Source organism: Oncorhynchus clarkii, chromosome 3 (genome assembly GCF_045791955.1).
Source record: "Oncorhynchus clarkii lewisi isolate Uvic-CL-2024 chromosome 3, UVic_Ocla_1.0, whole genome shotgun sequence".
NCBI lineage: Eukaryota > Metazoa > Chordata > Actinopteri > Salmoniformes > Salmonidae > Oncorhynchus > Oncorhynchus clarkii.
This window is the reverse complement of record NC_092149.1, coordinates 8973030-8988029: the sequence shown is the minus strand read 5'-3', so window position 1 is coordinate 8988029 and position 15000 is coordinate 8973030. Positions and strand designations below refer to the sequence as shown.

Below are 15000 nucleotides of genomic sequence, written 5' to 3'. Positions count from 1 at the left end.
CCTGGGAGAGGGTCCTAGAGGAGGGGAGGGGGCTCCTAGAGGAGGAGAGAGGGCTCCTAGAGGAGGAGAGGGGGCTCCTAGAGGAGGAGAGGGGGCTCCTAGAGGAGGGGAGAGGGTCCTAGAGGAGGGGAGAGGGTCCTGGGAGAGGGTCCTAGAGGAGGGGAGGGGGCTCCTAGAGGAGGGGAGGGGGCTCCTAGAGGAGGGGAGGAGGTCCTAGAGGAGGGGAGGGGGCTCCTAGAGGAGGGGAGGAGGCTCCTAGAGGAGGGGAGGGGGCTCCTAGAGGAGGAGAGAGGGCTCCTAGAGGAGGAGAGAGGGCTCCTAGAGGAGGGGAGAGGGTCCTAGAGGAGGGGAGAGGGTCCTAGAGGAGGGGAGGGGGCTCCTAGAGGAGGGGAGGGGGCTCCTAGAGGAGGGGAGGAGGTCCTAGAGGAGGGGAGGGGGCTCCTAGAGGAGGGGAGGGGGCTCCTAGAGGAGGGGAGGGGGCTCCTAGAGGAGGGGAGGAGGTCCTAGAGGAGGGGAGGGGGCTCCTAGAGGAGGGGAGGGGGCTCCTAGAGGAGGGAAGGAGGTCCTAGAGGAGGGGAGGGGGCTCCTATAGGAGGGGAGGGGGCTCCTAGAGGAGGGGAGGGGGGTCCTAGAGGAGGGAAGGGGAGGGGGGTCCTAGAGGAGGGGAGGGGGCTCCTAGAGAATCATCCCTTCACTATTGCTCTCCCCTCCCTTTCTCCCTCCTGAATGACACCCAAATTACAGGAAGACTGAATGACACCCATATTACAGGAAGCCTGAATGACACCCATATTACAGGAAGCCTGAATGACACCCAGATTACAGGAAGCCTGAATGACACCCAGATTACAGAAAGTCTGAAGGACACCCAGTTTACAGGAAGACTGAATGACACCCAGATTACAGGAAGACTGAATGACACCCAGATTACAGGAAGACTGAATGACACCCAGATTACAGGAAGCCTGAATGACACCCAGATTACAGGAAGCCTGAATGACACCCATATTACAGGAAGCCTGAATGACACCCAGATTACAGAAAGTCTGAAGGACACCCAGTTTACAGGAAGACTGAATGACACCCAGATTACAGGAAGACTGAATGACACCCAGATTACAGGAAGACTGAATGACACCCAGATTACAGGAAGACTGAATGACACCCAGATTACAGGAAGACTGAATGACACCCAGATTACAGGAAGACTGAATGACACCCAGATTACAGGAAGACTGATTGACTCCAAGATTACAGGAAGACTGAATGACACCCAGATTACAGGAAGACTGAATGACACCCAGATTACAGGAAGACTGAATGACTCCCAGTTTACAGGAAGACTGAATGACTCCAGTATGGGAGCAGGTCTGAGTGAGACAAATCTACAATTTAACAAATCTAACTTGTTTACTTTAGTTTCAGTATTTGATGTATTGACGTGTTTTAAGGGAACCAGGTACCTGTGTTTTTGGCGTTGGGGTCGGGAGCGAACAGCTTGACGGTGACCTTAGTCAGCATCCACTGCATCCAGAGGCTGACCTTCCCGCTGGCGCCCCCTATACTGCTGGTCTTCTGCTCCAGGGTCACCGCGTCGGAGAACGGAGAGTCATCACCCGCTGGAACAGAGTCACCCTGGGAGGAACAACACAATGCTGGGTTCACAGTAGGAGAGTCAAGAGGGATTCAACCCTGCAGTGAAAAACAGGAAGGAGCTTTTGTGTTTCAAAACAACACCATTCAATTGGTCAGTCAGGAGCCAATGAATGACAAGGCCGTAAACCAAGTAGATGATTCTGTCAGGGACACTACTTGATGAGTCCTGTCTCTTTCCCTCCACGGTGTCAGTAACCAGGGAAACCTCTCTCCGTCAGTCAGTAATGGAGACTGATATGAGTTAAGTGTTTGTCAGGTCTGAGTGTGAAACAGACGAGGATCACAAAACAAAAATGATATTCTGAGACAGATTAACAACTAACGAGAATAAGATCAGAACATGTCCCCTCGTCTCCACGACAACACGTCAGAGCAGCGCTGCTTTTCCTAGTGACATCAGTGTGTGGTTCGTGGAGCATGGGGAGAAGGGACATTGGGGGGGAGAAGGGACATTGGGGGGGAGAAGGTACATTGGGGGGGAGAAGGGACATTGGGAGGGGGGAAGGGACATTGGGAGGGGGGGAAGGGACATTGGGAGGGGGGGAAGGGATATTGGGGGGGAGAAGGGACATTGGGGGGAGAAGGGACATTGGGGGGAAGAAGGGACATTGGGGGGGAGAAGGGACATTGGGGGGGAGAAGGGACATTGGGGGGGAGAAGGGACATTGGGGGGGGATAAGGGACATTGGGGGGGAGAAGGGACATTGGGGGGGAGAAGGGACATTGGGGGGGAGAAGGGACATTGGGAGGGAGGAGGGACATTGGGGGGGAGAAGGGACATTGGGGGGAGAGCAGGGACATTTGGGGGGAGAAGGAAGATTGGGGGGGGGGGGGACATTGGGGGAGAGCAGGGACATTTGGGGGGAGAAGGAAGATTGGGGGGGGGAGGGACATTGGGGGGGGGAGGGACATTGGGGGGGAGAAGGTACATTGGGGGGGAGAAGGGACATTGGGAGGGGGGAAGGGACATTGGGAGGGGGGGAAGGGACATTGGGAGGGGGGAAGGGATATTGGGGGGGAGAAGGGACATTGGGGGGAGAAGGGACATTGGGGGGAAGAAGGGACATTGGGGGGGAGAAGGGACATTGGGGGGAAGAAGGGACATTGGGGGGGGGATAAGGGACATTGGGGGGGAGAAGGGACATTGGGGGGGGGATAAGGGACATTGGGGGGGAGAAGGGACATTGGGGGGGAGAAGGGACATTGGGAGGGAGGAGGGACATTGGGGGGGAGAAGGGACATTGGGGGGAGAGCAGGGACATTTGGGGGGAGAAGGAAGATTGGGGGGGGGAGGGACATTGGGGGAGAGCAGGGACATTTGGGGGGAGAAGGAAGATTGGGGGGGGGAGGGACATTGGGGGGGGGAGGGACATTGGGGGGGAGAAGGGACATTGGGGGGAGAAGGGACATTGGGGGGGGAGGAGGGACATTGGGGGGGGGGGGAAGGGACATTTGGGGGTCAGAGAAGGGACATTGGGGGGGGAAGGGACATTGGGGGGGAGAGACATTGGGCGGGGGATACATTGGGGGGGAGAAGGGACATTGGGGGGGAGAAGGGACATTTGGGGGTCGAATAAGGGACATTGGGGGGAGAAGGGACATTGGGGGGGATAAGGGACATTGGGGGGGAGAAGGGACATTGGGGGCTCGAAGAAGGGACATTGGGGGGTCGAAGGGACATTGGGGGGTCGAAGGGACATTGGGGGGTCGAAGGGACATTGGGGGGGAGAAGGGACATTGGGGGGGAGAAGGGACATTGGGGGGGAGAAGGGACATTGGGAGGGAGGAGGGACATTGGGGGGGAGAAGGGACATTGGGGGGAGAAGAGGAGAAGGAGAAGAGGAGAAGGAGAGGGAGGAGGCCCCTCTGTTAACTCCAAAGACAAGAAGGAGAAGAAGGAGAAGAAGGAGGAAGAGGAGAAGGAGAGGGAGGAGGCCCCTCTGTTAACTCCAAAGACAAGAAGGAGAAGAAGGAGAAGAAGGAGGAAGAGGAGAAGGAGAGGGAGGAGGACGCTCTGTTAACTCCAAAGACAAGAAGGAGAAGAAGGAGGAAGAGGACAAGGAGGAGGCATAGGAGGAGGAAGAGGCAGAGGAGAAGGAAGAGGAGGAAGAGGAGGAGGAGAAGGAAGAGGAGGAGAAGGAGGAGAAGGAAGAGGAGGAGGCGGCCCAGGAGTCCCTCTGTTAACTCTTAGCTCATTACTGGGTTTGGCAAGCGACTAGGGATGACAACATTGGGCCATGTTTTCCTCCTCTCCCATCTCTTCCCATTGCCCTCTGGGGGATCTGTTTTCCAGACATATATCTGTGTGGCTGACACGCTGAGTGGGAACGCTACAAACAAACAATATGGCAATTTACAGCCTTGGAGAGAGATTTTCCACTGAGCAGAGTGATCCTGTCAGTGTAATGACAGACCGCGTGTGTGTCAGGGTGGTGTGTGTGTCAGGGTGGTGTGTGTGTGTGTGTGTGTGTGTGTGTGTATGTGTGTCAGGGTGGTGTGTGTGTGTCAGGGTGGTGTGTGTGTGTGTGTGTGTGTGTGTGTGTGTCAGGGTGGTGTGTGTGTGTGTGTGTGTGTGTGTCAGGGTGGTGTGTGTGTGTCAGGGTGGTGTGTGTGTGTGTCTGTGTGTGTATGTGTGTCAGGGTGGTGTGTGTGTGTCAGGGTGGTGTGTGTGTGTGTGTGTGTGTGTGTGTGTGTGTGTGTGTGTGTGTGTGTGTGTGTCAGGGTGGTGTGTGTGTGTGTGTGTGTGTGTGTCAGGGTGGTGTGTGTGTGTGTGTCAGGGTGGTGTGTGTGTGTGTGTCAGGGTGGTGTGTGTGTGTCAGGGTGGTGTGTGTGTGTGTGTGTGTGAGTGTGTGAGTGTGTGTGTGAGTGTGTGTGTGTGTGTGTGTGTCAGGGTGCTGGTATCATGGTATTAACCTGTGGTTGGTGAGTACAGTAGTTCGGGGTAACATGGTTATCGACCAGCTCAATGAAACCCTCTGTGGTCCTTCTGATTACACTAAACACAAACCAGACGGAGAAACTATGTCTCCTCTCCCCTCATTCCCTCTCCTCTCCTCTCCTCCTCCCCCCCCTCTCATCCCCTCTCCTCTCCTCTCCCCCCCCCCCCCCCCTCTCATCCCCTTCCCTCTCCTCTCCTCTCCCCCCCCCCCCTCCTCCCCTCCTCCTCCTCCTCTCTGTATGGTAACTGGGGTTGATGTTAATCAGCAGCTGTAATCAAACTGAATTGTGAATTTGAGGGTGTCTGACTGCAGGTCTCAGTAAACAACAGACGACAACGAGATAAACACATTCTGATTCAGACGTTACTCCTCTCCTCTCCTCTCCTCCCCTCCCCTCCCCTCCTCTCCCCTCCCCTCTCAGGTCTCAGGAAACAACAGACGACAACGAGATGAACACATTCTGATTCAGACGTTACTCCTCTCCTCCCCTCCTCTCCTTTCCTCTCCTCTCCTCTCCTCTCCTCTCCTCGCCTCCCCTCCCCTAAACTCCCCTCCCCTCCCCTCCCCTCCTCTCCTCTCCTCTCCTCTCAGGTCTCAGGAAACAACAGACGACAACGAGATAAACACATTCTGATTCAGACGTTAAAAATAGATTCAGATTATTATGGGATGGAATCTTGGGGATTGCTGATGAGAAGCATGTGGGGGTCGGGCCAGGCGGGAACAATAAACTGACTCTAGGAGTTAACAATTATCCTCTGAATTAAATGTCTGTGTAGTTTACTATCCAGGGCCCTTGGTGAGATACTGTCCCAAATGGAGCCCTATTCCCTATATACTGCACTACTATATACCAGGGCCCTATTCCCTATATAGAACACTACTTTAGACCAGGGCCCTATTCCCCACATAGTGCACTACTTTAGATCAGGGCCCTATTCCCTACATAGTGCACTACTTTAGATCAGGGCCCTATTCCCTACATAGTGCACTACTTTAGACCAGGGCCATATTCCCTCTATAGTGCACTACTTTAGACCAGGGCCCTATTCCCTATATAGTGCACTACTTTAGATCAGGGCCCTATTCCCTACATAGTGCACTACTTTAGACCAGGGCCCTATTCCCTATATAGTGCACTACTTTAGACCAGGGCCCTATTCCCCACATAGTGCATTACTTTAGACCAGGGCCCTATTCCCCACATAGTGCACTACTTTAGACCAGAGCCCTATTCCCTATATAGTGCACTACTTTAGACCAGGACCCTATTCCCTATATAGTGCACTAGTTTAGACCAGAGCCCTATTCCCTATATAGTGCACTACTTTAGACCAGGGCCCTATTCCCTATATAGTGAACTACTTTAGACCAGGGCCCTATTCCCTATATAGTGCACTACTTTAGACCAGGGCCCTATTCCCTATGTAGTGCACTACTTTAGACCAGAACCCTATTCCCTACATAGTGCACTACTTTAGACCAGGGCCCTATTCCCTATATAGTGCACTACTTTAGACCAGAGCCCTATTCCCTACCTAGTGCACTACTTTAGACCAGAACCCTATTCCCCACATAGTGCACTACTTTAGACCAGGGCCCTATTCCCTATATAGTGCACTACTTTAGACCAGGGCCCTATTCCCTATATAGTGCACTACTGCAGACCCAAACCCCTCTACACACATACCTAACAAAGTGATTGTAAAAGTGATTAACACTCGAGGTAATACGTTCAAATGATCTTCCAATCACCTCGATCCGCGTCACTGGAGGCCATTACCTGTTGCTAAGCAACCCAACAGGGCATTCCTGGTCCAGGAGAGGGAGAGATGGGTAACGTGACAGACGATAGGTCCAATCCCTTAACGGAACCCTAAACCCTACGAACGTGTGGAGATCTGAGAGGAATCGATTGGTACATAAGGAATCTGGTGAAATGTCATACCTGGGCCTATCAGAGAGCTCGCAGGGCTGAGATGTCCATTTGGGATTAGGCCCTGCAGAGTTCTCCCCTGGACATTTTAACAAGGTGGAGCTGATAAGGAAGGGGTGAGGGGAGGGAGAGTAGAGGATACCCCCCCCCCTTCTGACTCAGAGATTTTAGATTTTTTATAAACACCCGTAACTACCATTTTCTACAATCCTGATCTTAAACCAGGGGTGTCAAACTCATTTGGGGGGGGGCATTCGGAGGGCCGCAGTGATTCACAAAAAATATATATTTATTTCCTCGCTGTTAAAAATGATAGTAAAGACGGCCCTCTATCCATAGTTTTGGAATTATCGACGCCCCCCGACCGTCTCGTTTCCACGTGGGTGTTTATTAGCAGCTGGACCCCGTATGAACGTGGGTGGTTATTAGCAGCTGGACCCTGTATGAACGTGGGTGGTTATTAGCAGCTGGACCCTGTATGAACGTGGGTGATTATTAGCAGCTGGACCCTGTATGAACGTGGGTGGTTATTAGCAGCTGGACCCAGTATGAACGTGGGTGGTTATTCACAGCTAGACCCTGTATGAACGTGGGTGGTTATTAGCAGCTGGACCCTGTATGAACATGGGTGGTTATTAGCAGCTGCACCCAGTATGAACATGGGTGGTTATTAGCAGCTGCACCCTGTATGAACGTGGGTGGTTGTTAGCAGCTAGACCCTGTATGAACATGGGTGGTTATTAGCAGCTGGACCCTGTATGAACGTGGGTGGTTATTAGCAGCTGGACCCCGTATGAACGTGGGTGGTTATTAGCAGCTGGACCCCGTATGAACGTGGGTGGTTATTAGCAGCTGGACCCTGTATGAACGTGGGTGGTTATTACCAGCTGGACCCTGTATGAACGTGGGTGGTTAATAGCAGCTGGACCCTGTATGAACGTGGGTGGTTATTAGCAGCTGGACCATGTATGAACGTGGGTGGTTTTTAGCAGCTGGACCCTGTATGAACATGGGTGGTTATTAGCAGCTGGACCATGTATGAACATGGGTGGTTATTAGCAGCTGGACCATGTATGAACATGGGTGGTTATTAGCAGCTGTACCCTGTATGAACATGGGTGGTTATTAGCAGCTGGAACATGTATGAACATGGGTGGTTATTAGCAGCTGGACCCTGTATGAACATGGGTGGTTATTAGCAGCTGGACCCCGTATGAACGTGGGTGGTTATTAGCAGCTGGACCCCGTATGAACGTGGGTGGTTATTATCAGCTAGACCCTGTATGAACATGGGTGGTTATTAGCAGCTGGACCCTGTATGAACGTGGGTGGTTATTAGCAGCTGGACCCCGTATGAACGTGGGTGGTTATTAGCAGCTGGACCCTGTGTGAACGTGGGTGGTTATTAGCAGCTGGACCCTGTATGAACGTGGGTGGTTATTAGCAGCTAGACCCTGTATGAACGTGGGTGGTTATTAGCAGCTAGACCCTGTATGAACGTGGGTGGTTATTAGCAGCTGGACCCTGTATGAACATGGGTGGTTATTAGCAGCTGGACCCTGTATGAACGTGGGTGGTTATTAGCAGCTAGACCCCGTATGAACGTGGGTGGTTATTAGCAGCTAGACCCTGTATGAACGTGGGTGGTTATTAGCAGCTAGACCCTGTATGAACGTGGGTGGTTATTAGCAGCTGGACCCTGTATGAACGTGGGTGGTTATTAGCAGCTGGACCCTGTATGAACGTGGCTGGATTTAGCAGCTAGACCCTGTATGAACGTGGGTGGTTATTAGCAGCTGGACCCTGTATGAACGTGGGTGGTTATTAGCAGCTGGACCCTGTGTGAACGTGGGTGGTTATTAGCAGCTGGACCCTGTATGAACGTGGGTGGTTATTAGCAGCTGGACCCCGTATGAACGTGGGTGGTTATTAGCAGCTGGACCCTGTATGAACGTGGGTGGTTATTAGCAGCTGGACCCTGTATGAACGTGGGTGGTTATTAGCAGCTAGACCCCGTATGAACGTGGGTGGTTATTAGCAGCTGGACCCTGTATGAACGTGGGTCGTTATTAGCAGCTGGACCCCGTATGAATGTGGGTGGTTATTAGCAGCTGGACCCTGTATGAACGTGGGTGGTTATTAGCAGCTAGACCCCGTATGAACGTGGGTGGTTATTAGCAGCTGGACCCCGTATGAACGTGGGTGGTTATTAGCAGCTGGACCCTGTATGAACGTGGGTGGTTATTAGCAGCTGGACCCTGTATGAACGTGGGTGGTTATTAGCAGCTGGACCCCGTATGAACGTGGGTGGTTATTAGCAGCTGGACCCTGTATGAACGTGGGTGGTTATTAGCAGCTGGACCCTGTATGAACGTGGGTGGTTATTAGCAGCTGGACCCTGTATGAACGTGGGTGGTTATTAGCAGCTGGACCCAGTATGAACGTGGGTGGTTATTAGCAGCTGGACCCCGTATGAACGTGGGTGGTAATTAGCAGCTGGACCCAGTATGAACGTGGGTGGTTATTAGCAGCTGGACCCTGTATGAACGTGGGTGGTTATTAGCAGCTGGACCCTGTATGAACGTGGGTGGATTCATTTGCTTTCAGTCATTTCAAACTATATTGTGTTTGTGTCTAACCTCGGTGGGACTCCCAATCACGGCCGGTTGTGATACAGCCTGGATTCGAACCAGTGTGTCTGTAGTGATGCCTCTAGCAACGAGACACAGTGCCTCAGACCGATGCACACACTCGGGAGCCCATTTATACCACGACTGTCAGCCAATCAGCATTCAGGGCTTGAACCACCCAGTTTATAAATATATGTGTATATATACACTGAACCTGGAATGTGTTATTCTGATCTTAAATAAAGATTCACTATCACACACACACATTCCCTCCCGGCCCCCCCAGCCCCTCCCGGCCCCTCCAACCCCCGCCCCCCCAGCCCCTCCCGGCCCCCCTAACCCCCCCAGCCGCTCCCGCCCCACCCCCAGCCCCCCCAACCCCCAGCCCCTCGCGGCCCCCCAACGTGAGGCCTTGAGCTGAGCTAGCAGAGTGGTGGTGGGGGGGGGGGGTTGGACCACGTTCCTCCAGGCATGTCTGTCTCAGCCTCCTCTCCTCCTCCTGTGGGCCAAAGACATCCTCGTTCCCACACCTCCGCACGCCAGGCCCTAAAGTATACATTCTAATTCCTGGGCCCACTGCCGCGCTGCGTCGCTTACCCACACAGGAGACACATTTATTTACTCAGCACTGTTTGTCTTCACTCATCAGAGAGACCCAAACACAGAGAGAGAGAGAGGAGGGAGAGAGAGAGATAGAGAGGAGGGAGAGAGAGAGAGAGAGATAGAGATAGAGGGAGAGAGATAGGAGGGAGAGAGAGGGAGGAGAGAGAGAGGAGGGGGGGAGACGGAGCGATAGAGAGAGAGGAGGGAGAGAGAGAGGGAGGAGGGAGAGAGAGAAAGAGAGAGAGAGAGAGAGAGAGAGAGAGAGAGAGAGGGAACAGGGAGAGAGAGAGAGAGAGAGAGGAGGGAGAGAGGGAGAGAGAGAGGAGGGAGAGAGAGAGAGATGAGGGAGAGAGAGAGAGAGATAGAGAGGAGGGAGAAAGAGAGAGAGAGATAGAGAGGGAACAGGGAGAGAGAGAGAGAGAGAGAGGAGGGAGAGAGGGAGAGAGAGAGGAGGGAGAAAGAGATAGAGGGAGAGAGAGGGAGGAGGGAGAGAGAGGGAGGAGGGAGAGAGGAGGGGGGGAGAGGGAGAGAGAGAGAGGAAGGGAGAGAGGAGGGAAGGGGAACGAGAGAGGGGAGGGTCGGAGGGTGTTTGGAGGTTGCTGACTTATCAAAACAGCTCCTGCATTCTTGCTCAATCAGCCGGCGTCCCGGAGGACTAAACACTTCTCCCACTGTTTGTACTGGAGTAAACACTGACAAGTGGTCTGTCAGGGGCCTTACCACCTGCCTGCCTTACCGCCTGCCTGTCCCTCCTCTGCGTGCCTTACCGCCTGCCTGTCCCTCCTCTGCCTGCCTGTCCCTCCTCTGCCTGCCTGTCCCGCCTCTGCCTGCCTATCCCGCCTCTGCCTGCCTTACCGCCTGCATACCCCCCCGCCAGCAAGCCCCTCTGTCTGCCTGCCTTACCGCCTGCATGCCCCTCTGCCTGCCTGCCTTACCACCTGCCTGCCCCTCTGTCTGTCTGTCTGTCTGCCTTACCGCCTGCCTGCCTGCCTGCCTTACCGCCTGCATGCCCTTCTGCCTCCCTTCTTACCGCCTGCATGCCCTTCTGCCTGCCTGCCTTACCTCCTGCATGCCCTTATGCCTGCCTGCCTTACCGCCTGCTTGCCCTTATGCCTGCCTGCCTTACCGCCTGCATGCATGCCTGCCTGCCTTCTTACCGCCTGCATGCACGTCTGCCTGCCTTACCGCCTGCATGCCCTTCTGCTTGCCTTCTTACCGCCTGCATGCCCTTCTGCCTCCCTTCTTACCGCCTGCCTGCCTGACTGCCTTACCGCCTGCATGCCCTTATGCCTGCCTGCCTTACCACCTGCATGCCCTTCTGCCTGCCTGCCTTACCACCTGCCTGCCTGCCTTACCGCCTGCATGCCCTTCTGCCTGTCTGCCCCTCTGTCTGTCCGCCTGTCACTCTGTCTGTCTGCCTGTCCCTCTGTCTGTCTGCCTGTCCCTCTGTCTGTCTGCCTGGCCCTCTCCACCCGCCCCATCCCTCTGTAATTTTTCCATGTGTTTCCACATGCACCCCAGGGCAGAGCAGGCCTCGTTACCCCCCAGGGCAGAGCCTCGTTACCCCCAAGGGCAGAGCAGGCCTTGTTACCCCCCCAGGGCAGAGCAGGCCTCGTTAGCCCCCCAGGGCAGAGCAGGCCTCGTTACCCCCCCCAGGGCAGAGCAGGCCTCGTTAACCCCCCAGGGCAGAGCAGGCCTCGTTACCCCCCCAGGGCAGAACAGGCCTCGTTACCCCCCCAGGGCAGAGCAGGCCTCGTTACCCCCCAGGACAGAACAGGCCTCGTCACCCCCCAGGGTAGAGCAGGCCTCGTTACCCCCCAGGGCAGAGCAGGCCTCGTTAACCCCCCAGGGCAGAGCAGGCATCGTTACCCCCCAGGGCAGAGCAGGCCTCGTTACCCCCCAGGGCAGAGCCTCGTTACCCCACCAGGGCAGAGCAGGCCTCGTTACCCCCCCCGCAGGGCAGAGCAGGCCTCGTTACCCCCCGGGGCAGAGCCTCGTTACCCCCCAGGGCAGAGCCTCGTCACCCCCCAGGGCAGAGCCTCGTCACCCCCCAGGGCAGAGCAGGCCTCGTTAACCCCCCAGGGCAGAGCAGGCCTCGTTAACCCCCCAGGGCAGAGCAGGCCTCGTTAACCCCCCAGGGCAGAGCCTCGTCACCCCCCAGGGCAGAGCAGGCCTCGTTACCCCCCCAGGACAGAGCCTCGTTACCCCCCAGGTCAGAGCAGGCCTCATTACCCCCCAGGGCAGAGCCTCGTCACAGTTCAGTCTAAAGTTTTTCTGAAGCAGAGTGTCCAGGCTATTGTTTTCTCCAGATGAAGAGGTCTGGAACGGCAGGTTTATACTCAATCAGCGTTGGCTTACACTCATCAAATGGACATCAACAGTCCACCGTGGGTCGTGTTTAGTAGGAGAACAAACCTGACGAGGTTTTTCCAGAGAATGTTAAAAACCTCTCCGAACAAACACAACAGCGTTCTTCCACCAACACAGCCGAACACACACCATGTGTTGGACGCTGACATCGCCGCTCAGGACCGACACGAAAAACTAGATTTGATGAATCACGTTCGGCTACATGTAAACACGTGACTTCATGAGGCACGGCACCCTGGGTAAAACATCAACTTTATACTGCACTTAGTGTGAGGCGTGTGTGTGTGCCTACATGTGTCTGCCTCCGTGTGTGTGTGTGTGTGTGTGTGTGTGTGTGTGTGTGTCTACATGTGCCTGCCTCCATGTGTGTGTGTGTGTGTGTGTGTGTGTGTGTGTGTGTGTGTGTGCCTACATGTGCCTGCCTCCGTGTGTGTGTGTGTGTGTGTGTGTGTGTGTGTGTGTGTGTGGATGGGTGTCTAACCTCGGTGGGGGATCCAAAATCAGCAGAGGGGGAGCAGGTGCTGGTGTCTGGGAGAGCGGTGCTGGAGCGGACGGGGGAGGAGGGGGTCGGCCCAGTGGGGGGGTCTGGGATAGTGGAGGTCTGACGTAGGACGCCCCTCTTCTCCAGACGGGCCCACGTTGAACTCCAGGACAGGAACAACTCGTACAGCAACTGGACCTGAAGGAGAGAGAGATACATCTGTAATTACTCATTCAACTGCATTTCACCCTGAGAGGTCAGCAGCTCTCAGATCAGAGGAGAGGAGAGGAGAGGAGAGGAGAGGGGAGGGGAGGGGAGGGGAGGAGAGGAGAGGAGGGGAGAGGGGAGGGGAGGGGAGGGGAGGGGAGGGGAGGGGAGGGGAGAGGAGAGGAGAGGAGAGGAGAGGAGAGGAGAGGAGAGGAGAGGAGGGGAGGAGAGGGGAGGGGAGGGGAGGGGAGGGGAGGGGAGGGGAGGGGAGAGGAGAGGAGAGGAGAGGAGAGGAGAGGAGAGGAGAGGAGAGGAGAGGAGAGGAGAGGAGAGGAGAGGAGAGGAGAGGAGAGGAGAACGGAACAGAACAGAACAGAGCAGAACAGAGAACAGAGCAGAACAGAACATAACAGAAAATAACAGAGCAGAGCACAGAACAGAGAAGAACAGAACAGAGAAGAACAGAACAGAGAAGAACAGAGCAGAACAGAACAGAAAATAACAGAGCAGAGCAGAGAACAGAGCAGAACAGAACAGAACAGAGAAGAACAGAGAACAGAGAAGAACAGAACAGAGAAGAACAGAGAACAGATAAGAACAGAACAGAACAGAGAAGAACAGAGAACAGAGAAGAACAGAACAGAGAAGAACAGAACAGAGAAGAACAGAGCAGAACAGAACAGAACAGAGCAGAACAGAACAGAACAGAGAAGAACAGAAAACAGAGAAGAACAGAACAGAGCAGAACAGAGAACAGAGAAGAACAGAGAACAGAGAAGAACAGAACAGAGAAGAACAGAACAGAGAAGAACAGAGAACAGAGAAGAACAGAACAGAGCAGAACAGAGAACAGAGAAGAACAGAGAACAGAGAAGAGCAGAACAGAGAAGAACAGAACAGAGAAGAACAGAGCAGAACAGAATAGAGAAGAACAGAGAACAGAGAAGAACAGAACAGAGAAGAACAGAACAGAGCAGAACAGAGAACAGAGAAGAACAGAGAACAGAGAAGAACAGATAACAGAGAAGAACAGAACAGAGAAGAACAGAGAAGAACAGAACAGAGCAGAACAGAGCAGAACAGAGCAGAGAAGAACAGAGAAGAACAGAACAGAGCAGAACAGAGCAGAACAGAGCAGAGCAGAGCAGAACAGAACAGAGAAGAACAGAACAGAGAAGAACAGAACAGAGAAGAACAGAACAGAGCAGAACAGAGAAGAAGAGAACAGAACAGTTCTGAGGTCAGAATAAAAAGGGAGGAACAGCATCAGAGAGTTCTCATGTCCTGCCGGCATTAAGTTAGGACTTCAGAGACCGTTACATTGATGTGTCTAGGCAGCTTAATGGCTCTACGATACCGGGCCTCGTAACGGCAGAGAGGGGAGGGTTCTGTACGTGTGTCTGTCCAGGAACGGAGACACACAACTACGTCTGGGACCAACGAGTGTCATCTATCCCCATCAGGAAGACTGGATTCACTTACTAGAGGAGTTCCACTGACAACTGTTTCTCATATTTATCATCTACAACTCTACAAACATACACACACACAACACAGACACACACACACACACACACACACACCACACACACACACACACACTAGAGCCAGCACTTCAAAACACAACCAAAAATAAGCAAAAGTGGAAAACATGAGGCAGAGCGAGAGAGGCAGAGGGAGAGAGGCAGAGGGAGAGAGGCAGAGGGAGAGAGGCAGAGGGAGAGAGGCAGAGCGAGAGAGGCAGAGCGAGAGAGGCAGAGGGAGAGAGGCAGAGCGAGAGAGGCAGAGGGAGAGAGGCAGAGGGAGAGAGGCAGAGCGAGAGAGGCAGAGGGAGAGAGGCAGAGGGAGAGAGGCAGAGCGAGAGAAGCAGAGGGAGAGAGGCAGAGCGAGAGAGGCAGAGCGAGAGAGGCAGAGGGAGAGAGGCAGAGCGAGAGAGGCAGAGGGAGAGAGGCAGAGGGAGAGAGGCAGAGCGAGAGAGGCAGAGGGAGAGAGGCAGAGGGAGAGAGGCAGAGCGAGAGAGGCAGAGGGAGAGAGGCAGAGGGAGAGAGGCAGAGCGAGAGAGGCAGAGGGAGAGAGGCAGAGGGAGAGAGGCAGAGGGAGAAAGGCAGAGCGAGAGAGGCAGAGGGAGAGAGGCAGAGGGAGAGAGGCAGAGGGAGAGAGGCAGAGCGAGATAGGCAG

At 54.4% G+C, this 15000-nt stretch overlaps 1 protein-coding gene across 1 annotated transcript in view; it reads right to left on the bottom strand.

Moving 5' to 3' along the window:
• Window positions 1-15000, bottom strand: part of LOC139405591 (intermembrane lipid transfer protein VPS13B-like) — a 171628-nt gene that overhangs the window by 26046 nt on the left and 130582 nt on the right. Inside the window, exons 8-9 of the mRNA XM_071148003.1 lie at window positions 12616-12813; window positions 1464-1635 (exon numbers count right to left, since the gene is read on the bottom strand). Coding sequence (XP_071004104.1) covers window positions 1464-1635; window positions 12616-12813 — 370 coding nt within the window. The remainder of the gene's footprint in view (window positions 1-1463; window positions 1636-12615; window positions 12814-15000) is intronic.